The 27,924-nt window shown below is 44.9% G+C and overlaps 1 protein-coding gene across 5 annotated transcripts in view; it reads left to right on the forward strand.

Moving 5' to 3' along the window:
- The window catches only part of LOC143766547 (uncharacterized), a 58,042-nt gene that overhangs the window by 17,283 nt on the left and 12,835 nt on the right, over positions 1-27,924 (forward strand). For 3 of the 5 annotated variants that reach the window (XM_077254310.1, XM_077254315.1, XM_077254312.1), the window contains exons 2-6: positions 9,322-9,469; positions 9,599-9,778; positions 9,862-9,985; positions 10,069-10,166; positions 14,564-14,657. In XM_077254310.1, coding sequence (XP_077110425.1) covers positions 9,392-9,469; positions 9,599-9,778; positions 9,862-9,985; positions 10,069-10,166; positions 14,564-14,657 — 574 coding nt within the window. In that variant the 5' untranslated portion in view covers positions 9,322-9,391. The other 2 variants (XM_077254314.1, XM_077254311.1) reach the window with 2 other exon arrangements.

The raw sequence follows: 27,924 nt of genomic DNA on the forward strand, positions 1-27,924 counted from the left end.
AAGCACCACAGTCAGGACAGCGCTCCTTTGGCTTGCTGCAAACCCCTCCTGGATCATCCACTAAACTGGTACATATATATATACATATGCATATTCTTCCCCTTTTTTCTCCTTTTGGTTCTTCTTCTCTTTTTTCCTTCCTCCACCCACGGTCACGCCATATTAAATCATTGAGAGACGCACCACCATAAACTACATCTAAGTCCTTGTTCTCAATGTTACACTTGGCCAGTGATATTTAGGCTACCTTCTTAACTATTCTTCCCCCTCTCCTTTCACCTTCAGGAAGTATATCAGCAATTTGAGATATCCCAATAAACGGTGCCAATAACCTTTCGGTGACCTTAAAGGGTATGCTCCATGTTTATTTTATTTAATTTGGATTTAATCATTTACGCTTTATACCTATTCCTGTACTACTGATACCCAGTGTCTTTTTCTTGGATGTTGCCAGCCTAGATGCATCTTCATATCTGCACCCATATCAACCTGGATAGACTGGCTCTCTTATATTTTGTAAATATCTTGTATATTTGTATATGAAACATTCTGACTGTATATATTGTTTTATATTTTTTCCAGCGACTATGTGATAAAGGCCGGAGTTCGGCCGAAACGTCAAAAATACTGTCGCTTCATCCACCACCGTAAATAAAATGTATTCACTTGAAAGCATACTTATCTATTGAGTGCAGTGATTCTATATCTATTTTATACAGGAGGAGTGGTACTGTACAGTGTATATATACAGGAGGAGTGGTGCTATGCAGTGTATATATACAGGAGTGGTACTGTGCAGTGTATATATACAGGAGGAGTGGTACTGTACAGTGTATATATACAGGAGGAGTGGTACTGTGCAGTGTATATATACAGGAGGAGTGGTACTGTACAGTGTATATATACAGGAGGAGTGGTGCTATGCAGTGTATATATACAGGACAGGAGGAGTGGTAATGTGCAGTGTATATATACAGGAGGAGTGGTACTGTGCAGTGTATATATACAGGAGGAGTGGTGCTATGCAGTGTATATATACAGGAGGAGTGGTACTGTACAGTGTATATATACAGGAGGAGTGGTGCTATGCAGTGTATATATACAGGAGGAGTGGTACTGTACAGTGTATATATACAGGAGGAGTGGTACTGTGCAGTTTATATATACAGGAGGAGTGGTACTGTGCAGTGTATATATACAGGACAGGAGGAGTGGTACTGTGCAGTGTATATATACAGGACAGGAGGAGTGGTACTGTGCAGTGTATATATACAGGACAGGAGGAGTGGTACTGTGCCGTGTATATATACAGGACAGGAGGAGGGGTACTGTGCAGTGTATATATACAGGACAGGAGGAGTGGTGCTGTGCAGTGTATATATACAGGACAGGAGGAGTGGTACTATGCAGTGTGTATATATATATATAGGACAGGAGGAGTGGTACTGTGCAGTGTATATATACAGGACAGGAGGAGTGGTACTGTGCAGTGTATATATACAGGAGGAGTGGTGCTATGCAGTGTATATATACAGGAGGAGTGGTACTGTGCAGTTTATATATACAGGAGGAGTGGTACTGTGCAGTGTATATATACAGGACAGGAGGAGTGGTACTGTGCAGTGTATATATACAGGACAGGAGGAGTGGTACTGTGCAGTGTATATATACAGGACAGGAGGAGTGGTACTGTGCCGTGTATATATACAGGACAGGAGGAGTGGTACTATGCAGTGTGTATATATATATATAGGACAGGAGGAGTGGTACTGTGCAGTGTATATATACAGGACAGGAGGAGTGGTACTGTGCAGTGTATATATACAGGACAGGAGGAGTGGTACTGTGCCGTGTATATATACAGGACAGGAGGAGTGGTACTATGCAGTGTGTATATATATATATAGGACAGGAGGAGTGGTACTGTGCAGTGTATATATACAGGACAGGAGGAGTGGTACTGTGCAGTGTATATATACAGGGGAGCGGTACTGTGCAGTGTGTATATATACAGGACAGGAGTGGTACTGTACAGTGTATATATACAGGGGAGTGGTACTGTGCAGTGTATATACTTCAACAGCCGCCCAGCCCAGGCCCCCAGCACCTGTCCTGTATATATATTATATACACTGTATCTATGCAGGCTGTGCTGGGGGCCTGGGCTGGGAGGCTGCTGTAGTATATATATATCAGCTGCAGCCGCCCAGCCCATGGCCGCCCCAGGTCACCCAGTCCCAGACTGTCAGAACATACAGCGATATAGCATGGCACTCACTCAGGTGCTGGTAGGAGCTCCGTCTCCTCCGATAAGTTCAGCAGTGCACACAGTCAGGAGATTCAGAGCAGGAGAACTCTCCGCCCACAATGTCACGCTGGCTGTGTCCTTAATTAACCCCTATGTGTGCCTGGCCCTGCACTGACAGTGAGAAGATGCTTGTGCCAGCGCAAATTGAAAGGGTAGAAAGGGTTAAAGCAGCCAGATGGCTCTATGACTGTGTGAGTGGGCCCCCCTGTCTCGTCAGGGCCCCGGCAATTGCCCGGCTAGGCCGGGTGTTGACGCCGGCCCTGGTGCTGGAGGCCCCATTATTCTCTATGTGGAGTGCGGCTCTGCGGGTGGAGGTCGGTGCTGGAGGCTCCATTATTCTCTATGTGGAGTGCGGCTCTGCGGGTGGAGGTCGGTGCTGGAGGCTCCATTATTCTCTATGTGGAGTGCGGCTCTGCGGGTGGAGGTCAGTGCTGGAGGCTCCATTATTCTCTATGTGGAGTGCGGCTCTGCGGGTGGAGGTTGGTGCTGGAGGCTCCATTATTCTCTATGTGGAGTGCGGCTCTGCGGGTGGAGGTCGGTGCTGGAGGCTCCATTATTCTCTATGTGGAGTGCGGGTGGAGGTCGGTGCTGGAGGCTCCATTATTCTCTATGTGGAGTGCGGCTCTGCGGGTGGAGGTCAGTGCTGGAGGCTCCATTATTCTCTATGTGGAGTGCGGCTCTGCGGGTGGAGGTCGGTGCTGGAGGCTCCATTATTCTCTATGTGGAGTGGGGCTCTGCGGGTGGAGGTCGGTGCTGGAGGCTCCATTATTCTCTATGTGGAGTGCGGCTCTGCGGGTGGAGGTCAGTGCTGGAGGCTCCATTATTCTCTATGTGGAGTGCGGCTCTGCGGGTGGAGGTCGGTGCTGGAGGCTCCATTATTCTCTATGTGGAGTGCGGCTCTGCGGGTGGAGGTCAGTGCTGGAGGCTCCATTATTCTCTATGTGGAGTGCGGCTCTGCGGGTGGAGGTCGGTGCTGGAGGCCCCATTATTCTCTATGTGGAGTGCGGCTCTGTGGGTGGAGGTCGGTGCTGGAGGCTCCATTATTCTCTATGTGGAGTGCGGCTCTGCGGGTGGAGGTCGGTGCTGGAGGCTCCATTATTCTCTATGTGGAGTGCGGGTGGAGGTCGGTGCTGGAGGCTCCATTATTCTCTATGTGGAGTGGGGCTCTGCGGGTGGAGGTCGGTGCTGGAGGCTCCATTATTCTCTATGTGGAGTGCGGCTCTGCGGGTGGAGGTCGGTGCTGGAGGCTCCATTATTCTCTATGTGGAGTGGGGCTCTGCGGGTGGAGTTTCCACACCAGAACTGTAGCAGGTAAAGACCCCAATATCCACAGGTGTCCCTTCTAATTGGGGGAACTATCATCTCTAATAATCCTCGGACAGTTCTGACAAACACGGGAAAGTGCCCCTTTATGGAGATGACAGAAAGTCTGTTTAGTCCCTTTAGCTTCATAGTATCAGCTCTAATCCAATGGTGAGAGAGCGATTTACCCTGAAGAGTCGCAGATTGTGGGGTTGTTATAAAATGTTATATTTAGGGGGTTTGTGTTGTCTCCTTATAAGAATCAAAAGAAAACCAAAAACAATACCAATGGAATCCTAGACTACAAAAACAAACCAAAACACAAGGATTCCTAAAATATAACTTTTAATAAACAAAGTTAAAATGCAAAGTTCTAAAATTGAGGACAATACAATGAAAATAAGTAACAAGGGAACTAACTGACCCCTATCAAAAACCTTACTCCTATCCACTACCTATTTGCGGGGGTAGGCACCCTAAGTTTCTGCGGTTGGTGCCCCCGCTCCTCGAAGACTGGCCCTGTTGGCCCTACAAATACCCTATAATACCTAGAAAGGTAATGTCACAAATATGAACCCAAAAACCAAAATTATCATAAAAAATTAGCAAAAATAGTATAAATAAATAAGAAAAAATTAGAAAAAACAAACTAAACAGAAAAACTCAAAAATTGGTATTTAGCCCAAGCTGAAGACCCTAAATAGGGTGTTCACATATCATATATTTAATGGGGTACATAGCGGGAGAGATATTACACAGAACAACTCAAAAACAAGAGAGAGACCCTCAGATAGCAATAATACCAACATATCCCCCTCCCTGCATAGAGTAGAAAACCCCAATCACCACATCTGTAGTTACAATGGTCTGTAGATTTGTCCCTAAGCAAAAGTATCATAAAAAATAAACAAAAAATTGTATGAAAAACATAATATAAAAAAATAATCAAAAACAAAAAAACGAAAAATAATTCAGTAACCAACAGCTTGGATGCCCCAATAAGGTATATAGACCAAATATCACTTTTTTTTGGGCCAATAGAGAGGGAAAATATTAATGTCCCATTTATGCACAAAACTCAGTTATGGGAAACCACTCAAATGACAATAATGCCTATATATGGATCTCACACAATGGTGAAATCAGCAAAAGCTAGATCCAAAAAAAAACCTCCTTTAATACATCGGCTGGTTCAAAAAAAGTCATTTCAAAGAGTGGAGACACCAGAGTATGATGCAATTCATTATCCCAAAGAGATGTATATATCATGTATCAAAAAAGTCATTCTGATGGCCATATCATATATAAACCAAATAAAGCGTATTTCACGCAGAGAAGAGATGAGGATATGGCCCGTCCACTACGTCGAGGTCCTTCAGTCCCGTTGTAAATATGGATCCAGCAGTCATATAAATAGCCACATATCATGCAGCAGAAGATAATCATTAAGCCATATCAAGCATATCGGTGCGGCAACCGTTTATCTGGCCATATCATATGCAGCAAAAATAGTCATTAGGCCATATTAGGCATTTTACTCATCTGATTCACAGAAGTCCTTTCACCAATGCTGCAGATATCGGTCCAGCCACCAACAGACCTCTCCAAAGCGTAGTCATAAGGCCATATCGAACCCTTTACTCATCTGATGTAGAAAAAATCCTTCGACAACGCTGCAGATATCAGTCCAGCCATCAGAACATCTCCATCCAGGATAACATCCCTTATAATACCCAACGCGTTTCCCCCCCGTGGGAAAACCGGGGGTTCATCAGGGGGTAGTGACCGTCCAAACGATGCAGAGATAGTGACCGTCCAAACGATGCAGAGATATCTCTGCATCGTTTGGACGGTCACTACCCCCTGATGAACCCCCGGTTTTCCCACGGGGGGGAAACGCGTTGGGTATTATAAGGGATGTTATCCTGGATGGAGATGTTCTGATGGCTGGACTGATATCTGCAGCGTTGTCGAAGGATTTTTTCTACATCAGATGAGTAAAGGGTTCGATATGGCCTTATGACTACGCTTTGGAGATGTCTGTTGGTGGCTGGACCGATATCTGCAGCATTGGTGAAAGGACTTCTGTGAATCAGATGAGTAAAATGCCTAATATGGCCTAATGACTATTTTTGCTGCATATGATATGGCCAGATAAACGGTTGCCGCACCGATATGCTTGATATGGCTTAATGATTATCTTCTGCTGCATGATATGTGGCTATTTATATGACTGCTGGATCCATATTTACAACGGGACTGAAGGACCTCGACGTAGTGGACGGGCCATATCCTCTTCTCTGCGTGAAATACGCTTTATTTGGTTTATATATGATATGGCCATCAGAATGACTTTTTTGATACATGATATATACATCTCTTTGGGATAATGAATTGCATCATACTCTGGTGTCTCCACTCTTTGAAATGACTTTTTTTGAACCAGCCGATGTATTAAAGGAGGTTTTTTTTTGGATCTAGCTTTTGCTGATTTCACCATTGTGTGAGATCCATATATAGGCATTATTGTCATTTGAGTGGTTTCCCATAACTGAGTTTTGTGCATAAATGGGACATTAATATTTTCCCTCTCTATTGGCCCAAAAAAAAGTGATATTTGGTCTATATACCTTATTGGGGCATCCAAGCTGTTGGTTACTGAATTATTTTTCATTTTTTTGTTTTTGATTATTTTTTATATTATGTTTTTCATACAATTTTTTGTTTATTTTTTATGATACTTTTGCTTAGGGACAAATCTACAGACCATTGTAACTACAGATGTGGTGATTGGGGTTTTCTACTCTATGCAGGGAGGGGGATATGTTGGTATTATTGCTATCTGAGGGTCTCTCTCTTGTTTTTGAGTTGTTCTGTGTAATATCTCTCCCGCTATGTACCCCATTAAATATATGATATGTGAACACCCTATTTAGGGTCTTCAGCTTGGGCTAAATACCAATTTTTGAGTTTTTCTGTTTAGTTTGTTTTTTCTAATTTTTTCTTATTTATTTATACTATTTTTGCTAATTTTTTATGATAATTTTGGTTTTTGGGTTCATATTTGTGACATTACCTTTCTAGGTATTATAGGGTATTTGTAGGGCCAACAGGGCCAGTCTTCGAGGAGCGGGGGCACCAACCGCAGAAACTTAGGGTGCCTACCCCCGCAAATAGGTAGTGGATAGGAGTAAGGTTTTTGATAGGGGTCAGTTAGTTCCCTTGTTACTTATTTTCATTGTATTGTCCTCAATTTTAGAACTTTGCATTTTAACTTTGTTTATTAAAAGTTATATTTTAAGAATCCTTGTGTTTTGGTTTGTCCTTATAAGAATCACAATGGTTTTGTTCCTTTTCGCTGATAGATACAAACGACTATGAAAGACGGGAACCAAGAAAACCTGTATTACTCTCATAGTACGGGGCCTCCACACAGTATTGTCGGGAAACCTCCATATAGAGGCCGGTGGGGATGGAGTCAGTGACCGACTCTGGACAAATCTGTTTCTAGAGCCGTAGTAGAAGATGAAGATGTCGTCCTCATCATGAAGTAGTTATTTCTCCTGTCCCATGTAATGAATATCTCCTGCAGTATTACTAATGCCGATTCCAGGGTCGGGAAATGAGACGAGAATTAGCGTTATGGAAGATGAGTCTATGAGGAACGTATTCAGCTGCCGACTCCGAGGGAGAAACTGCTTGTTGTCTGTGGCCTAAATATATAGGTTTTATTAGTAGATGGAAAGAAGAAAACTAAACACTGTAAAATAGCAAATATACCATTGCTGCTTGGGTCCCCTCCAGTCTCTGTATTTTCTGCTCAGTCCTAACGAAGTTATGATTCTTAGGGTATGTGCACACGTTGCGGATTTCTTGCAGAAAATTCCTGAAGAAAACCTGAAATTTTCTGCAAGAAATCCGCATTTTTTTTTTTGCGTTTTTTTTCCGTTTTTTTCGCGTTTTTTTAGCATTCTGCAAGCGTAATTAGCTTGCAGAATGCTAAAGTTTTCCAAGCGATCTGTAGCATCGCTTGGAAAACTGACTGACAGGTTGGTCACACTTGTCAAACATAGCGTTTGACAAGTGTGACCAACTTTTTACTATAGATGCAGCTTATGCAGCATCTATAGTAAAAGATAGAATGTTAAAAATAATAAAAAAAATAAAAAAATGCTTATACTCACCCAGACATCTCCTCAGCGGCGTCCGTTCCTCTTTCTCTAGCTGGCGTGTGCGCACAGGACCTTCCGTGACGTCACGGTCCGGTCACGTGAGCGGTCACATGACCGCTCACGACCAATCACAGGACAGTGACGTCATTCGGCGAGGTCCTTCAGCGCACACCAGCTACAGGAACCAGCCAGCGTGCAGCACAGAGGCGGGAACACAGCGCCGGACATCGAGGGTGAGTATAGGACTGTTTTTTATTTTATTTCTTATTTTTTTACCAATTATATGGTGCCCAGTGCGTGGAGGAGAGTCTCCTCTCCTCCACCCTGGGTACCAACCGCACATAATCTGCTTACTTCCCGCATCGTGGGCACAGCCCCGTGCGGGAAGTAAGCAGATCAATGGACCCCTAGGTGTGCGGAATCCCCGCAATTCCGCATTTTTAATGAACATGTTGCTTTTTTTTCCGCTATGCGATTTTTTTCGCGGAAAAAATCGCAACATTTGCACAAAAAATGCGGAATACCTTGTAAATAATAGGAGGCATATGTTAGCGTTTTTTTCGCGTTTTTATCACGTTTTTATAGCGAAAAAAACGCGAAAAAAACGCTAACAATCCTGAACGTGTGCACATGGCCTTACAGCCAATCAGTCACCAAAGCAGTGAGTAACATAGGCAGTGATTGGGAGCATGGAGGAGATGTCTAAAGGTACCGTCACACTAAGCGACGCTGCAGCGATAGCGACAGCGATGCCGATCACTGCAGCGTCGCTGTGTGGTCGCTGGAGAGCTGTCACACAGACCGCTCTCCAGCGACCAACGATGCCGAGGTCCCCGGGTAACCAGGGTAAACATCGGGTTGCTAAGCGCAGGGCCGCGCTTAGTAACCCGATGTTTACCCTGGTTACCAGCGTAAAATGTAAGTACATACTTACATGCGTCCCCCGGCGTCCGCTTCCTGTAATGACTGAGCACCGGCAGTAGCAGGGCACAGCGGTGACGTCACCGCTGTGCTGTGCTTTCACTTTCAATTTGCGGCGCTCAGTCAGTGTGGGAAGCGGACGCCGGGGGAAGCATGTGAGTATGTACTGTTTGTTTTTTTTTACATTTTACGCTGGTAACCAGGGTAAACATCGGGTTACTAAGCGCGGCCCTGCGCTTAGTAACCCGATGTTTACCCTGGTTACCAGTGTAAAATATCGCTGGTATGGTTGCTTTTGCTGTCAAACACGGCGATACACGGCGACCTAGCGACCAAATAATGTGCAGACCTTCTAGCAGCGACCAGCAATTTCACAGCGGGATTCTGATCGCTGCTGCGTGTCAAATACAGCGATATCGCTCCCTAGGACGCTGCAACGTCACAGATCGCTGGCGACGTTGCTTAGTGTGACGGTACCTTTAGTCAGCAATTCAACTTACGTTCCAGTCCATACAAGACTAGAGAGTACAACATCTACAAGTTTTATCTTTTTATGTTTTCCATTATTATCGCCAAGATTTTTATGATGTTACATCGGCTCATCTTCTTCTCATTCAGGTCTCTACAATATCCAATCCTCTGTGAAGATCTACTATAGAAGAGAATTTTCCTGATTTACCCATCAAAGATGGATATGGACAGAGACAAGATGGTGGAGAGGATATTACACCTCACCCTAGAGATCCTCTTCCGGCTTACTGGAGAGGTGAGAGATTCTGATGACGTCACATTACATCATTCTTATCTATGGGAATAACAGATGGACAGAACTGGAGAGGTGAGGACTCTGGAAATGTCTGTAGTGAGATTTATTAATGTGTCTCTCCATAACCAGGATTACACAGTAGTGAAGAAGACCTCTAGTGAACGCTGTCAGGACCCTGTGTCTGAGGGATGCGGAAGACCCCTGAGCCCAATCACAGGGCCTCCACCTCACCCCCTGATACATGAGGACATCAATGACCAGAAGATCCTAGAACTCACCTACAAGATGATTGAGCTGCTGACTGGAGAGGTGACACTGCTGGGAATGCTGGGACATTATACAGTAACGCTATGAAGGGATCGGGGGGATGACGGTGTCATTGTATGTGTCAGGTTCCTATAAGGTGTCAGGATGTCTCCGTCTATTTCTCAATGGAGGAGTGGGAGTATTTAGAAGGACACAAAGATCTGTACAAGGACATCATGATGGAGGTTCCCCAGCCCCTAAAATCACCAGGTAATGGACTGGACTAAATACAGACGGCCTATAATTATCTGTATGTAAAGAATAAATTCAGTCCCTGTATGTGTTTCTTCCAGATCTATCCAGTAGGAGGACAACACCAGAGAGATGTCCCCATCCTCTTCTTCCACAGGACTGTAAACAAGAAGATCCCAATGTTCCTCAGGATCATCAGGTAGATAGAGAGGTGTCATGAGATCTCCCCTATGATGTGTAGACAACTGTGAAGGTTTTGTGCTCAGTTTTGTTTTATCCACCATTATTATGTTTTGTTTTGTTTTTTTTATTATCGCTGACCGCACCCACTGAGAGAAGGGATCCGTCCCCAGTAACAGGAAACCTACAGATGAAAAGGGGCTCACCTCCTCAGTTGGTTTCTTGTTCCTGCGGGAACCTGCGCAGGAAAGATTACCTTGGCCTGTTCCTGCCACCTGTGCGGTGTCTGGGGAACGGCTGGGGCTGTGGCACCAGAAGCAGCGTCTGGAGATCCCTGCCTGTCAGTCTTCACCCTCGTCTGATGGTGGATGATGTGAGGCCAGGATCCGGAAGAGGCTGTCCTGGCTCACGCGGTGCAGTAGGACCAGACCGGCACTCATCTTGTGGAGCGGGATTCGTGCATCGGCTGCCCTTCTCTTCCATCGGGCAGTGCTTCCGGGTTTAGGCCCATGCATGCGCACTGCCCATTCAACATTACTGAACTGAAATTGCCTGGGTTCACTTCCAGGGGTCCGGGGAGGCTTGTTCCGGAGATGGACGGGCTGTAAGCATAAGATCCGGCGGCCTCCTGCTGCCAATGTGTCCCAAAGATGTCCTCTCCAGGAGAATCTGAGGTGCACCCACAGGTGGTGGAAGTGCAGCCGGACAGCAATCCCAATAACAGCAGTGGGCGCTCCCAAGAGGGCAACTCCACTAACAAGAGTGTACGGAGTAAGCTGTACCATCTAGAACTCGTGCTGTGCCTCCGCTTCCAGAACCGGTGCCACATCACAGCTTCACTGGGTGAGTGTTACATGACTCTGCCTATTAAGCTGACTCACCTTCTTTCTGTGTACCTCCCTATCAGGCTAAGAAAACTAAAAAAGCCAAGCACAAAGAATGTGCCTTGTGCTCACAACCCCTTCCTGACCTCCATCTTAAGACTGTGTCAGAGTTGTATCAGCCAGACTTTAGAGGAGGAGTCCTCGGTTAGATCCGCTGATATATGATTAATGATAAGAGAGGAACTTCAGTCCTTAGGATGTTCAAACAGGCATAAGAAACATAAGTCTAAAGCAAGGAGTGTTACCCCTGTCTCCAGTTCTGCTTCCAGTAGTGACCAGGCTGGATTCTCTGGTGCTTCTAATTCATTGTCATCTGGTGAAGAAGGGCTGTCTTTTTTTTCCCATAGAGAGTATGGATAACCTGGTGAAATCAGTTAGAAATAGTTAGAAATACCATGGGGCTTTTAGAGGTGAAAGAGGTTAGATCTACAAAGGAAATTATGTTTGCAGGTCTCTCGCAGAAAAAGAGACGAGCTTTCCCGGTTATTGGTGTGGTGAAGGATTTGGTCAGGATGGAATGGAGCAAGCAGGGACAGCGCGAGGGTTCCTCCCTTCATCTTCCAGGAGGAGGTATCCCTTTGTCCCTTTGAGGAAGATGACCGGACAGCTTGGTCCAAGGTGGACTCTGCAGTGGCTTCGACTTCTAGACATTTTGTCCTGCCTGTAGAAGATTCTGTGGTCCTATCTGACCCTCTAGACAAGTGTTTCTCAACTCCAATCCTCAAGACCCACCAACAGGTCATGTTTTCAGGATTTCCTTAGTATTGCCCAGGTGATGGAATTAATGCTTGAGCAGGTAATGAAATTATCACCTGTGCAATACTAAGTAAATCCTGAAAACATGACCTGTTGGTGGGTCTTGAGGACTGGAGTTGAGAAACATTGCTCTAGACTGCAAAGCAGAGACATTACTTAAAAGATCATGGGAGTCCTGCACCAGAGCCTTTAGACCGGCTATATCCAGAACATGTACAAAAATTGTACATGTTCTGGATAAAATTGTACAAAGTCTAAATTGTGCACAATTCCATGCCAAGGTGAGTTCCTGTTTGGCAGTGTGCTCGATTAGATCCTCACCAAGGCGGGAAAGAGAAAGAAGGGGTTCCCTAAACAGTCTGTTCCGTCCTACAGGAGGGCCTTCAGAAAGTGACCATTAGGTAGAAGGTGGCCTTATGAAAACCGAGATCGCTGGGAGACAAAGGAGACCAAACAAAAAGGTGCCCATTTTAGCGGATCCTCTCCCAGGAAGAGTAATAAATTCCATTGACCCTGACCTCCTGTGGGCGGCAGGTTAAAATTTTTTTGCCACAGATGGCGGGAGATCACTTCTAATCCCTGGACCCTGGGCTTAGTAACATCGGGGTTGAAACTAGAGTTTTGTCGAATCCCCTCAGATTCCTTTGTCATCACCTCTCTTAGATCCCCGGCACAACAGGAGGCTCTTGAGTTGGAGGTTTTATGTCTATTATCTAAGCATGTCCTGGTGGAGGTCCCGGGAGACCAGGAGGGAAGGGGATTCCATGGGTAGTGAAACCGTCCAGGATAGTTACTACGAATGCTAGCCCTGATGGATGGGGAGCTCATATGGACGATAACCTGGCCCAGGGGCAGAGGTCCATAGAGGAGGCTGTTGACTCCTCAAATCTAAAGGAATTAAAGGCAGTCAGTCATGCTTTACATCGCTTTCTCCCACAGCTGCAGGGGACGCATGTGAGAGTTTTGTCGGACAATACCATGTCAGTTGCATACGTAAATTGGCAAGGCGGAACTTGATCAAAATTGCTGATGTCTACTGTGGTGGATGTTCTCGATCTGGTCGAAGCCCATCTCTTGTCCCTCTCAGCCCTTCACATCAGGGGAGTGGAAAATCTTAAAGCGGCTTCCTCAGTCGCCATACGTTATATCAGAGAGAATGGGGTCTCAGTCACCAAGTATTCAGGAATTTAGCGGACTTGTGGGGACTTCCGAAAATAGACTTGTTTGCTACCAGGGACAACAGAAAGGTCCAAAGATTTGCCTCCCTGGACAGAGCAGATCAGCCGGAGTTGGTCGACTCCCTCCAGTTCCCTTGTCGCTTCAGTCTGGCCTATGCGTTTCCTCCAATGATAGTGCCTCCACAAGTCATCAGGAAGATCAGGGACGAGAGAGAAAGGGTAATTCTCTTTGCTCCTTTCTGGCCCAAGAGACCTTGGTTTTCATGGCTCAGAGCCATGTCCATATCCGACCCCTGGATCTTCCCATCAGATCTGGGCCTGCTCTCTTGCAGTCCATTCTGTCATACTTGGGTTAGAGGTCTCCACTTGACGGCGTGGAACTTGAGGCAGTTGTTGAAATTAAAGGGGTTTTCTGACAACCTGATTAGTACCAGTCTGCAGAGTAGGAAAGAATCCACGACCAAGATATACTGTAGAGTGTGGAGGAAGTTCCTTAATTTTCATACTGGGCCTTTCTCTAGTGAGGTTCCACTTGCTGCAATTTTCGAGGGTTGGGAGCTGGGTTTTTCAGTTAACACATTAAAGGATCAGATATCAGCTTTTGGGAGCCCTATCTAGTCGTAATATTGCAGGAGATAGATGGGTTGCACGGTTTATTTCAGCGTGTGAGCGTAGCGACTCTGTACACATTGCTCGCTTGCCTCCCTAGGACGTGCATCTGGTCCTTGATGCCCTGATAGGTCCGTCTTCTGTCTTGTCGCATGAAAGTACATATTAAATATCCCTGAAGGCAGAGTACGGCTCTGTTTGTGTCTTTTCAGAGCCACAGGAAAGGGTTTGGAGTCACAAGGAGCACTTTATCACGTTGGATCACAGCTACAATCTGTCTGGCTTACTCAGCAAAGGGTGAAGGTCCTCCGGATGGAATAAGGGCACATTCGGCACGGGCTATGGCATTCTCCTGGGCTAAGAAGGCGGACATCTCGATTGATCTGATATGTAATGCTGCAACATGGTCTTCACCATCTATCTTTTACAGCCACTATAGACTCAATTTGTCATCATCTTCTGACTTGGTTTTCGGGAGACCTGTCCTCAATACGGTGGTCCCTCCCAGATGATGGTTCTCTGTAAGTCTCTCAGTGGGTGCTGTCATGGCGAGAATAAAAAAGGATTACTTACCGGTAATTGTATTTTATGGAGTCCACGACAGAACCCACTTCCCTCCCTTAGTAGCACATAATAGAGATGTGTATCTATTTCACTCCGGGTGATGGTAGTATACGTTGAAGTATATGTTTATACATATTGAGTAGTTTTTATGAAGATGTTCTAATGTTTTCTTGGCGGTTCCTCTTGTACTCTGTAATCCAACTGAGGAGGGGAGGGGGACCACCCCTTTTTATCTGTAGGCTTCTTGTTCCTGGGGGTGGATCCCCTCTCTCAGTGGGTGCTATCGTGGACTCCATAAAATACAATTACTGGTAAGTAATCCGGTTTATCCAGTTTGTAATGAGAACGGTGGAGATGGCATGATCAGAGCTGATCATAGATGTGTCTTCTCCATCTGTCTGTGACTTTTACAATATTTGTTTCAGTGTGAAGATCTGACCCGTATTAATACTACAGAGACGTATGTGAGGGGTGATGACGAGTGGTGTAAAGAGGAGATTCCTACATATGACTACCCAGGTGAGTAGTAACCACTAAATGCAGAGAAGTCACAGATTCTTCTCAGCCACTGTCTGTGGCTGCTTTATCGGTGGTGTAGTCTGGCTGGATCACAATCGTGTGAGCACCATTTTGCCTCTAGACCACAACATTCTCCTCCACCCAAAAGTGTTCAAATGACTTTGGACTTTAAAAGCCCTTTTCTATAGAATATATAGCCTGGAGGGCCAACCTACACCCTGAAATTAGGAGACGATGGTCGTAACCTGCCCAGATCTGTAAACTCAAATGACAGTGTACGTAGAATGTGCTGACAAGTTAGAAAATCACTTGAAGAAAAATACTATGATGGGCCTGTAAGAGAAATTGGAGAGTAATGATGCTGCTGGCTTCCTATAACCTGTTATCTTATTGGATGAATCTACCTTCTTCCCCTTCTGTGCTGCTGAATGTGATCATATGGTCCCTACAAGACCAGGTCCAGTCTTTCTGGACAAACTTTGCTTTTATGATCGACAACATTAAATGTGCAGTGAGGGCCAAGTGTGAATTTCTGTACTGTAAGGGTATGTGTCCACGTTCAGGATTGCATCAGGATTTGGTCAGGATTTTACATCAGTATTTGTAAGCCAAAACCAGGAGTGGGTGATAAATGCAGAAGTGGTGCATATGTTTCTATTATACTTTTCCTCTATCTGTTCCACTCCTGGTTTTGGCTTACAAATACTGATGTAAAATCCTGACCAAATCCTGATGCAATCCTGAACGTGGACACATACCCTTACAGTTTCCCTTTTATACTGAATTTTCAATTTTACCCCTCGCCACGACAGCACCCACTTGAGAGAGGGACCCGCCCATAGGAACAGGAAACCTACAGAGATAAAAAGGGCTGTCCCCCTCTCCTCCTCAGTTGGTTTCCTGTTCCTATCGGAAATCCCTGGATTCCTACAGATGGAGGTGGTTGGAGCACCTCCAGATTACCTGAGCCTGTGCACCCGCCTGTGTGGTCCTCTCGATGACAGCAGGGGCTGCGGCATCAGTAGTAGCGGCGGGGGAGCCACTGCATGCAGCCTCCCCCCTCGTCTGTTCACCATTCGGCAGGTTCCGGACAACAAAGCCCGGCCTATGGAGGAGGCATGTGTGTGTGTGTGTGGGGCCGATCTTCCAGTTACCAGCGGTGGAGTGCAGTGCTAGAAGGCGGCGGAGGCTGCGTCGTGCGTGTAAGTCCATGCTGCTTCATTGAACCGGAAGTGGTCGGAGCACTTCTGGTTCGCGGCGGGCGGCGCGCTGCAGATGACCGCGCAATTCAAATGGCAGGCCGGGGCACAGAGCTATTCGCTCAGTATGCTGTCCCCGGCACATGATGAGCATCCACCAGCGGTGGAGCAAGATAGCGCTGTCAAAATCAGCGCTAAGGGCTCAAAATCATCGGCAAAAAGGAGTGGTCATTCCATGGAAGGATCTGACACTCACATGAGAAGTAAAACGAGGAGTAGAGATGCAGATCTACTCAGACCCCACACAGCGTCTCCACCTCCAAAACCGGTATGATGAAGATGATAGCTTCACTGGGTGAGTGTTTATGATCCTCTACCTATAAGCTGATCCCTTCCTTCTCTGCCTCTCCCCTTAGGCTAAGAAGACCAATAAATCTAAGTATAAGGAGTGTGCCCTGTGTATGCAACCCCTGCCCGACACGTATCTTAAAAGGTTGTGTCAAGGCTGTATAGATCAGACCTTACAGGATGAGGCGGCTGTTACAACCACAAATATCAGAGCCATAATAAGGCAGGAGATCCAATCTCTGGGATCAAAATCCCAAAAGAAACATGGAAGTAAGCGCCTTTCTCCCGTTTCCAGTTCAGAGTCTGAAGAGGGCTTAATCTGATCCTTCAATACCTCAGGATCATCTCCCAGCTCTTCTGAGGATGAAGGCGGAGCAAGTTTTCCAGTCGACAGTATAGACAACCTTATAAAATCCGTTAGGAACACAATGGGGTGTCCAGATACTAAGGAGGTCAGGTCGGTTCAGGACATCATGTTTGCAGGACTAGGCCAGAAAAAACGGTGTGCCTTTCTGGTCATATCCACTATTAAAGACCTTGTCAAAAAAGAATGGGACAAACAGGGCAAAGGGTTTCTCCCATCATCTTCCAAAAGGCGTTACCCTTTTAGTGATGAGGAATTAGCAGTGTGGTCTAAAGTCCCTAAGGTAGATGCAGCGGTAGCATCCACCTCAAAGCAATCTTCCCTTCCGGTAGAAGATGCAGGAATCTTACTAGATCCACTAGATCGTAAGACTGCAGCTCTCCTTAAAAGATCTTGGGAGACGAACACGGGAGCCTTTAAACCGGCCATATCAGGCACATGCACAGCTAGGTCACTATTAGTTGAATAGACCAGCTGGAGCAACAGGTAAAAGGCAAGATCACAAGAGAAAAAATTCTCCAGACCGTTCCACTGATCAGAAGTGCTGCGGCATTTTTAGCGGACGCTTCAGCGGATTCTCTCCGTCTGGCAGCGAGATCAGCAGGCCTGGTCAACGTGGCTCGTCGAGCCCTCTGGCTGAAAGGATGGAAGGGGGATGCACAGTCAAAATCCAGACTATGTACAATCCCGTGCCAGGGTGAGTTCCTGTTTGCAAAGGTTCTTGACGACCTACTCAATAAAGCAGGAGAAAGAAGGAAGGGATTTCCTAAACAGTTTCTTCCTTCTTATAGGAGAGCGTTAATAGAGTAGTCACAAACATTTTACATGTACGAATATATAATCAATATTCTATCAGAAGAAAATTTACTGTGAATGTCACCTGCATGCATGTCAGGACTATAATCAGGAAAAGTGCCAAAACTCCATATATAAACATCACAAAAAACGCAGTTAAATGCTCCCATAAAATGCATAAGTTTATTTAGAAACCAATAAAACATATATCAAAACAGAGGACAGATTAATCGATAACAATGAGGGGAAGTGAAGCGCTATGTGGCGGTACAAGTTGCCCAAGGACTACAAGGCTCCATCACTGCACAACCATACCAATGATTATAATTAATAAATAAACGACCCATGGCCATATCAAGTAGAAAGGATCAATATCCCTATGTATGGAAGCATAATAGCAATACACAAATCATGGCCACATGCATCTAAATATGCAACAATAATAATACCTGGTATGTGTTACAGCGGGAAGCCTAGAGTCCGGGGTGTATCTGTATGGGGCATCTATGGGGCCATAATGTTTGTGCAGCACTATATGGGGCAATAATGTGTGTGCAGCACTATATGGGGCCATAACGTTTGTGCAGCACTATATGGGGCCATAATGTTTGTGCAGCACTATATGGGGCCATAACATTTGTGCAGCACTATATGGGGCAAGTGTCTGTATGGAGCATCTTATAGGGCCATAATCAATGTTTTTGCAGCACTATATGGGGCAAATATCTTTATAGAGCATCTTATGGGGACATAATCAGCATTTGTGCAGCATTATATTGGGCAAATGTGTCTATGGAGGATCTTATGGGGCCTCTATTAACCTTTATGCAGGATTATATGGGGCATATTTTAATATGGAACATCTTATGGGGCCATCATGAACTGTATGGAGCATTATATGGGGCTCCTGATTCAATATGGATATTCAAAAACACTTAACCTACTGATGTCTCAATTAATTTTACTTTTATTGGTATCTATTTTTACTTTTGACATTTACCGGTAGCTGCTGCATTTCCCACCCTAGGCTTATACTCGAGTCATTAAGTTTTCCCAGTTTTTTGTGGCAAAATTAGGGGGGTAGGCTTATACTCGGGTCGGCTTATACTCAAGTATGTAAGGCTACGTTCACATTTGCGTTGTGCGCCGCAGCGTCGTCGCCGCAACGCACAACGCAAACAAAAACGCAGTTGCGTTTTGACCAAAAAACGCAGCGTTTTGCGCCGCATGCGTTTTTTGGCATTGAGTCATTCTTCATCCCCCCCCCCCAAAGTCTAGACAATGTTTTGCATTTTTTATTGGAAAACGCATGCGTCATACAACGCACCACGACGCAAATACTTGCGTCGTCTGCGTTGTCAATACAAGTCAATGGGAAAAAAGGCGCATCGACGACGCAAACACGACGCATGCGTTTTTTAAAAAGTCTGCGCCGCACAAAAAATGCAACATGTTGCGTTTGCCGCGCCCTGACAGGTGCGCCCTAACGCCGCATGCGGCGTACAACGCACCAAAACGCATGACAACGCATGTACATGCGGCGCCATGCGGCCCCAATGTTAAAGATAGGGCCGCACGACGCATGCGTTTTGTTGCGGCGACGACGCTGCGGCGCACAACGCAAATGTGAACGTAGCCTAAGGTAATTATAATCATTGGTATGGTTGTGCAGTGATGGGGCCTTGTAGTCCTTGGGCAACTTGTACCGCCACATAGTGCTTCATTTCCCCTTATTGTTGTCCATTAATCTGTCCTCTGTTTTCATATATGTTTTATTGGTTTCTAAATAAACTTATACATTTTATGGGAGCATTTAACTGCGTTTTTGTGATGTTTATTTATAGGAGAGCGCTTAGAAGACGGCCATTTAACAGGAGAAGGCCGTATGAACCACAAAGGGATCGCTGGGAAACAAAGGAAACAAAACAGAAAGGTGCCTTATTTAGTTATCCCGAAACATCCAGACGTGGTAGATACCATCAGTAATGAAATCCCAGTGGGTGGAAGACTGAAATATTTTCACCACAAATGGGAATGCATAACTTCAAACCAGTGGATCCTTCGTCTAGTAAAATCCGGACTAAAATTAGAATTTTCCCAACTACCAAGGGATAATTTTATTGTAACATCACTGAGAGCGCCGGAACAGCAAGAAGCGCTTCATTCAGAAATTTTGAGTCTTTTGGCTAAGAATGTTCTTATAGAAGTACCAAAGGATCATGAAGGGTTCCTAAACCGGATGGTTCTTTTCGTACTATAATTAACCTAAAAAGATTAAATTCCTTTTTGCATGACCACACCTTCAAGATGGAGTCAATAAGGTCCACTGTTACATTTTTGTTTCCTAGATGTTTCATGACGGGTCTAGATTTGAAGGATGCGTACTACCATCTTCCCATCTGTGCAGAACATCAACAATACCTCAGAGTGGCGGTCAACCTACAGGGCCGGATCCGTCACTTCCAATTTACGGCTATGCCATTCGGCCTTTCCATGGCTCCTCGGGCTTTCACAAAAGTCATGCTCGTGGTGATGGCTTATCTGTGTCATCAGGATACGTTAATCGTACCTTACCTAGATGACTTTTTAATAATTGGAAATTCAGCCTCGCAATGTAAAGAACGTTTGGCTAATACCATTTCATCTTTGCAGGCTTTAGGTTGAATTGTGAACTTCAAAAAATCCAGGCTTCAACCAGAAGCACTTCAGCCCTTCCTAGGACTAATCTTGGACTCTGTAAGTCAAAAATGTTTCTTACCAGAATCCCAAAAATTAACCATAATTTCAAAAGTTACTATGGCAAGGTCTAATCCTCAAATGTCCCTAAGAGATGCCATGTCTCTTTTAGGCTTACTCTCCTCCTGCATCCCTGCGGTTCAATGGGCCCAATATCATACTAGGGCCTTGCAACATGAGATTCTGTATGCACAATCACACTGTCAGGGTCCTTTAAATACAAAAATTACCCTATCAAAAGACGTGATTAATTCACTGCATTGGTGGTTAGATAAAAATCATTTGTCCAGAGGTGTCTCATGGACAATAATCCCCTCTAAAATAGTCACCACTGACGCAGGCCCAGAGGTGTGGGGAGCCCATTTCAGTAAAAATATAGCTCAAGGTTGCTGGAATACGGTAGAGATTCAGCAGTCCTCCAACTGGAAGGAACTAAAAGCGGTTAATTATGCCTTAAATGCTTTCCTTCCTCAGCTCCAAGGATCCCATATGAGAATCCTATCAGACAACACAGCATCCGTCGCATATTTAAATCGTCAAGGCGGAACGCGATCAGGAAGTCTAATGTCTTCAGCGGCAAACATTTTCAACCTAGCAGAACCCAATTTTCTGTCACTCACGGCTCTCCATATTAGAGGAGTAGAAAATTCAAATGCTGACTTCCTAAGTCGCCATGCACTCCGCCAAGGAGAATGGACTCTCAATCCTCAAATATTCAGGAGCATAGTGAAGATATGGGGTCTTCCACAAATAGACCTGTTCGCCACCAGAAAAAAACAGACAAGTGCAGATGTTCGCCTCCTTAAATGTAGTAGATCATCCAGACATAATAGACTCGCTCCAGTACCCGTGGAACTACGACCTAGCCTATGCCTTTCCTCCAATGATGCTGATTCCGTTGGTCATCAAGAAGATAAGGGAAGAAAAGGCCAGGATCATTCTGATAGCACCATTCTGGCCAAAAAGGCTTTGGTTCTCTTGTCTTCGAGCGATGTCAGTTTGCAATCCCTGGATTCTGCCAGTGATCCCAGACCTACTGTCTCAGGGTCCATTTTACCATCCACAAGTGAAAGGTCTTCACCTAACGGCGTGGAACTTGAGAGGCAAATACTGACATTAAGAGGGTTTTCTCAAGAACTAATTAACACCTTAATGTTAAGCAGGAAGAAATCTACAACTTTAATATACAGTAGAGTATGGAAAAAGTTCCTGACTTTCTATACAAAACCCTTCTCTAGCAAGGTTCCTATTAAAGCCATCCTAGAGTTCCTACAAAAAGGCCATGCATTGGGTTTGTCAGTCAATACGTTAAGGGTTCAGGTGTCCGCTTTAGGAGCCCTCTATAGTGCTAACATAGCGGGGGACAGGTGGATAGCAAGATTCATTAGAGCATGCAAAAGATGTACCCTAGTACATATCCCACGTTTACCTCCCTGGGACTTGAATCTAGTTCTTGATGCTTTTAAGTGAACCCCCTTTTGAGCCCTTACATTCTATTCCTCTAAAAAATCTCACGTATAAGGTAGCCTTATTGATAGCCTTGACCTCGGCCAGAAGAGTAGGGGACATCCAAGCTCTCTCCATAGACCCTTCTTTCTTAATGATATACCAGGACAGGGTGGTTCTCAAGCCTGATCCATCATATCTTCCCAAAGTAGCATCCTATTACCATAGATCTCAAGAGATCGTGTTGCCTTCCTTTTATGACAATCCATCAAATCCAGAGGGAAGAGAAGCTACATACAGTGGGGCAAAAAAGTATTTAGTCAGTCAGCAATAGTGCAAGTTCCACCACTTAAAAAGATGAGAGGCGTCTGTAATTTACATCATAGGTAGACCTCAACTATGGGAGACAAACTGAGAAAAAAAAATCCAGAAAATCACATTGTCTGTTTTTTTATCATTTTATTTGCATATTCTGGTGGAAAATAAGTATTTGGTCAGAAACAAAATTTCATCTCAATACTTTGTAATATATCCTTTGTTGGCAATGACAGAGGTCAAACGTTTTCTGTAAGTCTTCACAAGGTTGCCACACACTGTTGTTGGTATGTTGGCCCATTCCTCCATGCAGATCTCCTCTAGAGCAGTGATGTTTTTGGCTTTTCGCTTGGCAACACGGACTTTCAACTCCCTCCAAAGGTTTTCTATAGGGTTGAGATCTGGAGACTGGCTAGGCCACTCCAGGACCTTGAAATGCTTCTTACGAAGCCACTCCTTCGTTGCCCTGGCGGTGTGCTTTGGATTATTGTCATGTTGAAAGACCCAGCCACGTTTCATCTTCAATGCCCTTGCTGATGGAAGGAGGTTTGCACTCAAAATCTCACGATACATGGCCCCATTCATTCTTTCATGTACCCGGATCAGTCGTCCTGGCCCCTTTGCAGAGAAACAGCCCCAAAGCATGATGTTTCCACCACCATGCTTTACAGTAGGTATGGTGTTTGATGGATGCAACTCGGTATTCTTTTTCCTCCAAACACGACAAGTTGTGTTTCTACCAAACAGTTCCAGTTTGGTTTCATCAGACCATAGGACATTCTCCCAAAACTCCTCTGGATCATCCAAATGCTCTCTAGCAAACTTCAGACGGGCCCGGACATGTACTGGCTTAAGCAGTGGGACACGTCTGGCACTGCAGGATCTGAGTCCATGGTGGCGTAGTGTGTTACTTATGGTAGGCCTTGTTACATTGGTCCCAGCTCTCTGCAGTTCATTCACTAGGTCCCCCCGCGTGGTTCTGGGATTTTTGCTCACCGTTCTTGTGATCATTCTGACCCCACGGGGTGGGATTTTGCGTGGAGCCCCAGATTGAGGGAGATTATCAGTGGTCTTGAATGTCTTCCATTTTCTAATTATTGCTCCCACTGTTGATTTCTTCACTCCAAGCTGGTTGGCTATTGCAGATTCAGTCTTCCCAGCCTGGTGCAGGGCTACAATTTTGTTTCTGGTGTCCTTTGACAGCTCTTTGGTCTTCACCATAGTGCAGTTTGGAGTCAGACTGTTTGAGGGTGTGCACAGGTGTCTTTTTATACTGATAACAAGTTTAAACAGGTGCCATTACTACAGGTAATGAGTGGAGGAAAGAGGAGACTCTTAAAGAAGAAGTTACAGGTCTGTGAGAGCCAGAAATCTTGATTGTTTGTTTCTGACCAAATACTTATTTTCCACCATAATATGCAAATAAAATGATAAAAAAACAGACAATGTGATTTTCTGGATTTTTTTTTCTCAGTTTGTCTCCCATAGTTGAGGTCTACCTATGATGTAAATTACAGACGCCTCTCATCTTTTTAAGTGGTGGAACTTGCACTATTGCTGACTGACTAAATACTTTTTTGCCCCACTGTATGTTGGATGTGAAAAGAGCAGTCTTAAATTACAAATAGAGAACCCAGTCCTGCAGACAGAGTAGGGCTCTGTTTGTATGTTTTCAGGGTCACAGAAAAGGCCACGAGGTTACGAAGGCTACCTTGTCCCGCTGGATCAGAGATGCCATCTGTCTGGCCTACTTATCAAAAAGCAAAAATCCTCCAGAAGGAGTGAAAGCACATTCGGCCCAGGCTGTATCATCCTTGTTGGCAGAGAATAAAGACATCTCCATCGAGCTCATATGTAAGGCCGCAACCTGGTCGTCACCCTTGACCTTTTATAAGCATTATAGACTTGATCTATCTTCTACATCTGACTTGGCATTCGGGAGAGCTGTCCTCAGCACGGTGATCCCACCCAGGTGAAGGTTCTCTGTAAATCTCTCAATTGGGTGCTGTCGTGGCGAAGGGTAAAAAGCCGGATTACTTACAGTTAATGCCCTTTTAATGAGCCACGACAGCACCCTGTCACTTCCCACCCTAGTTGCTATGTATGGTTACATATACGGTATATTTTGTTCATGGGTGAATATAAATAAGATAAAACGTACAAAAGTTTACGGACATATATTAATTTAACAACGGCGGTTCCTCTCGTACTCTGAAAAACAACTGAGGAGGAGAGGGGGACCCTTTTTATCTCTGTAGGTTTCCTGTTCCTATGGGCGGGTCCCTCTCTCAAGTGGGTGCTTTCGTGGTTCATTAAAAGGGCATTACCGGTAAGTAATCCGGCTTTTCTTTTAAAACCAAATAACTTCAAGGAGAATTGTGATAAACTACATAAAAAACATTACACCTGTGCCATGATATATCTCTAAGCTGTGTGGCGCTGATGGCTGTAATATACAGTACAGACTAAAAGTTTGGACACACCTTCTCATTTAAAGATTTTTCTGTATTTTCATGACTATGAAATTTGTACATTCACACTAAAGGCATCAAAACTATGAATTAACACGTGGCATTATATACTTAATTTCAGTTGTTTCACACTTTTTTGTTATGTCTTATATTCTAGGTTTTTCAAAGTAGCCACCTTTTGCTTTGATGACTGCTTTGCACACTCTTGGCATTCTCTTGATGAGCTTCAAGAGGTAGTCACCGGAAATGGTTTTCACTTCACAGGTGTGCCCTGTCAGGTTTAATAAGTGGGATTTCTTGCCTTGTTGGGGGCCATCAGTTGTGTTGTGCAGAAGTCTGGTGGATACACAGCTGATAGTCCTACTGAATAGACTGTTCGAATTTGTATTATGGCCAGAAAAAAGCAGCTAAGTAAAGAAAAACGAGTGGCCATCATTACTTTAAGAAATGAAGGTCAGTTAGTCAGAAAAATTGGGAAAATTTTGAAAGTGTCCCCAAGTGCAGTGGGAAAAACCATCAAGCGCTACAAAAAAACTGGCTCACATAAAGACTGCCCCAGGAAAGGAAGACCAAGAGTCACCTCTGCTTCTGAGGATAAGTTTATCCAAGTCACCAGCCTCAGAAATCGCAGGTTAACAGCAGCTCAGATTAGAGACCAGGTCAATGCCACACAGAGTTCCAGCAGCAGACACATCTCTACAACAACTGTTAAGAGGAGACTTTGTGCAGCAGGCCTTCATGGTAAAATAGTTGCTAGGAAACCACTGCTAAGGACAGGCAACAAGCAGAAGAGACTTGTTTGGGCTAAAGAACACAAGGAATGGACATTAGACCAGTGGAAATCTGTGCTTTGGTCTGATGAGTCCAAATTTGAGATCTTTGGTTCCATCCACCGTGTCTTTGTGCGATGCAGAAAAGGTGAACGGATGGACTCTACATGCCTGGTTCCCACCGTGAAGCATGGAGGAGGGGGTGTGATGGTGTGGGAGTGCTTTGCTGGTGACACTATTGGGGATTTATTCAAAATTGAAGGCATACTGAACCAGCATGGCTACCACAGCATCTTGCAGCGGCATGCTATTCCATCCAGTTTACGTTTAGTTGGACCATCGTTTATTTTTCAACAAGACAATGACCCCAAACACACCTCCAGGCTGTGTAAGGGCTAATTGACCAAGCAGGAGAGTGATGGGGTGCTACGCCAGATGACCTGGCCTCCACAGTCACCAGACCTGAACCCAATTGATGGTTCGGGGTGAGCTGGATCGCAGAGTGAAGGCAAAACTGCCAACAAGTGCTAAGCGTCTCTGGGAACTCCTTCAAGATTGCTGGAAGACCATTCCCGGTGACTACCTCTTGAAGCTCATCAAGCGAATGCGAAGAGTGTGCAAAGCAGTCATCACAGCAAAAGGTGGCTACTTTGAAAAACCTAGAATATAAGACATATTTTCAGTAGTTTCACACTTTTTTGTTAAGTATATAATTCCACATGTGTTTATTTATAGTTTTGATGCCTTCAGTGTGAATGTACAATTTTCATAGTCATGAAAATACAGAAAAATCTTTAAATGAGAAGGTGTGTCAAAACTTTGGGTCTGTACTGTACATTTATTCACCCCTGCAGGAGATGTGTTGGCATGGCTCGAGCCCTGGTTTCATGGATTCACTCCACATCATAAATTACCGTATATACTTGAATATAAGCTGAGATTTTCAGCCCATTTTTGGGGGCTGAAAGTCCCCCTCTCGGCTTATACTCGAGTCATACCCAGGGGTCGGCAGGGGAGGGGGAGCGGTGGCGTCTAATTATACTCACCTGCTCCTGGTGCGGTCCCTGCAGGTCCCTGTCTCCCTGGCGCCCCAGCTTCTTCCTGTACTGAGCGGTCACATGGTACCGCTCATTACAGTAATGAATATGCTGCTCTACCTCCCATAGGGGTGGAGCCGCATATTCATTACTGTAATGAGCGGTAACGGTGACCGTTCAGTACAGGAAGAAGCTGCGGCGCCGGGGAAACAGGGACAGGAGCAGGTGAGTATAACGGGGAGCGCAGCGTTGCGCGATACTCACCTCCCCGTTCCGGGCGCCGCTCCGTCTTCAGCGTCTTCTGCAGTGACGCTCAGGTCAGAGGGCGCGATGACATGGAGTGGCGCCGGATCGAAGTCAGGTGAATATTGAAAGTGCCGGGGGCCTGAGCGACGGAGAGGTATGTTGTTTTTTTTTGTTTGTTTGTTTTTTAAATCGCAGCAACAGCAAATGGGGCAAGTGTCTGTATGGAGCATCTTATGGGGCCATAACATTTGTGCAGCCCTATATGGGGCAAGTGTCTGTATGGGGCCATAATCAACGTTTGTGCAGCACTATATGGGGTAAGTGTCTGTATGGATCATCTTATGGGGCCATAACGTTTGTGCAGCATTGTATGGGGCAAATATCTTTATGGAGCATCTTAAGGGGCCATAATCAAAGTTTGTGCAGCATTATATGGGGCAAATGTCTGTATGGAGCATCTTATGGGGCCATTATTAACCTTTATGCAGAATTGTATGGGGCATATTTTAATATGGAGCATCTTATGGGGCCATCATAAACTTTATGGGGCTCCTGATTCAATAAGGATATTCAAAAACACTTAACCTACTGATGTCTCAATTAATTCTACTTTTATTGGTATCTATTTTTACTTTTGACATTTACCGGTGGCTGCTGTATTTCCCTCCCTAGGCTTATACTCGAGTCATTAAGTTTTCCCAGTTTTTTTTTTTGTGGCAAAATTAGGGGGGTCGGCTTACAATCGGGTCGGCTTATACTCGAGTATATGCGGTACATTAGGCTTTCAATCCTCAATAATTCTGATTAATGTACAATCTCTCCTGAAATGGGGGGCACTAATACTTTCTGTACTCTTCTAGACAGGACTCTCATAATTTCTCCAGTGGTTCACCATAAATGGGTGCTCTGGTTTAGTGTTTGAGCTCTCCCCTCATACATACGTTGTTGTTGGGGATGTATCATAGAATAAAAAAACTGTCTATTTTTTTACCTGTTCATCTGTATGATATTTTGATTGTGGTGGGATCACCCTGCCTCAGTTATCTGAGTCTGTAACTCCGTGGTAGTCCTTAACCCCTTTCCGACATCGGGTCACCGATGGGTTGGCATGACCACCAGAGGTCTCCTGGAGACCTCTATGGTTGTCACTGCTGGCTTGCACGTGGTGGGAGCACATACAAGTGAGTAATCCTGCTACATCCAGGTGATCTGATCATCGCTTGTATGTAGCTGAGCCGATCGGGTTATGGCAGCTTCTAGTCCAAAATAGAAGTGTCCATGGAGACTATTGAAGCATGCCAAAAGTAGAAATTTTTTTTTAATAAAAATATAAAAAAATATAAAAGTTCATATCACCCCCTTTTGCCCTATTTAAAACAATAAAAAAATCAAACATAAACCTATTTGATATCGCCGAGTTCAGAATCACCCAATATATCAATATTAAAAAAGAATTAACCTGATTGCTAAATGGCGTAGCGACAAAAAAAAGTCAGTGCCAGAATTACTTTCTTTTTTTTGGTCTCCATGACATTGCATT

This window comes from Ranitomeya variabilis, chromosome 4 (assembly GCF_051348905.1).
Source record: "Ranitomeya variabilis isolate aRanVar5 chromosome 4, aRanVar5.hap1, whole genome shotgun sequence".
Taxonomy (NCBI): domain Eukaryota; kingdom Metazoa; phylum Chordata; class Amphibia; order Anura; family Dendrobatidae; genus Ranitomeya; species Ranitomeya variabilis.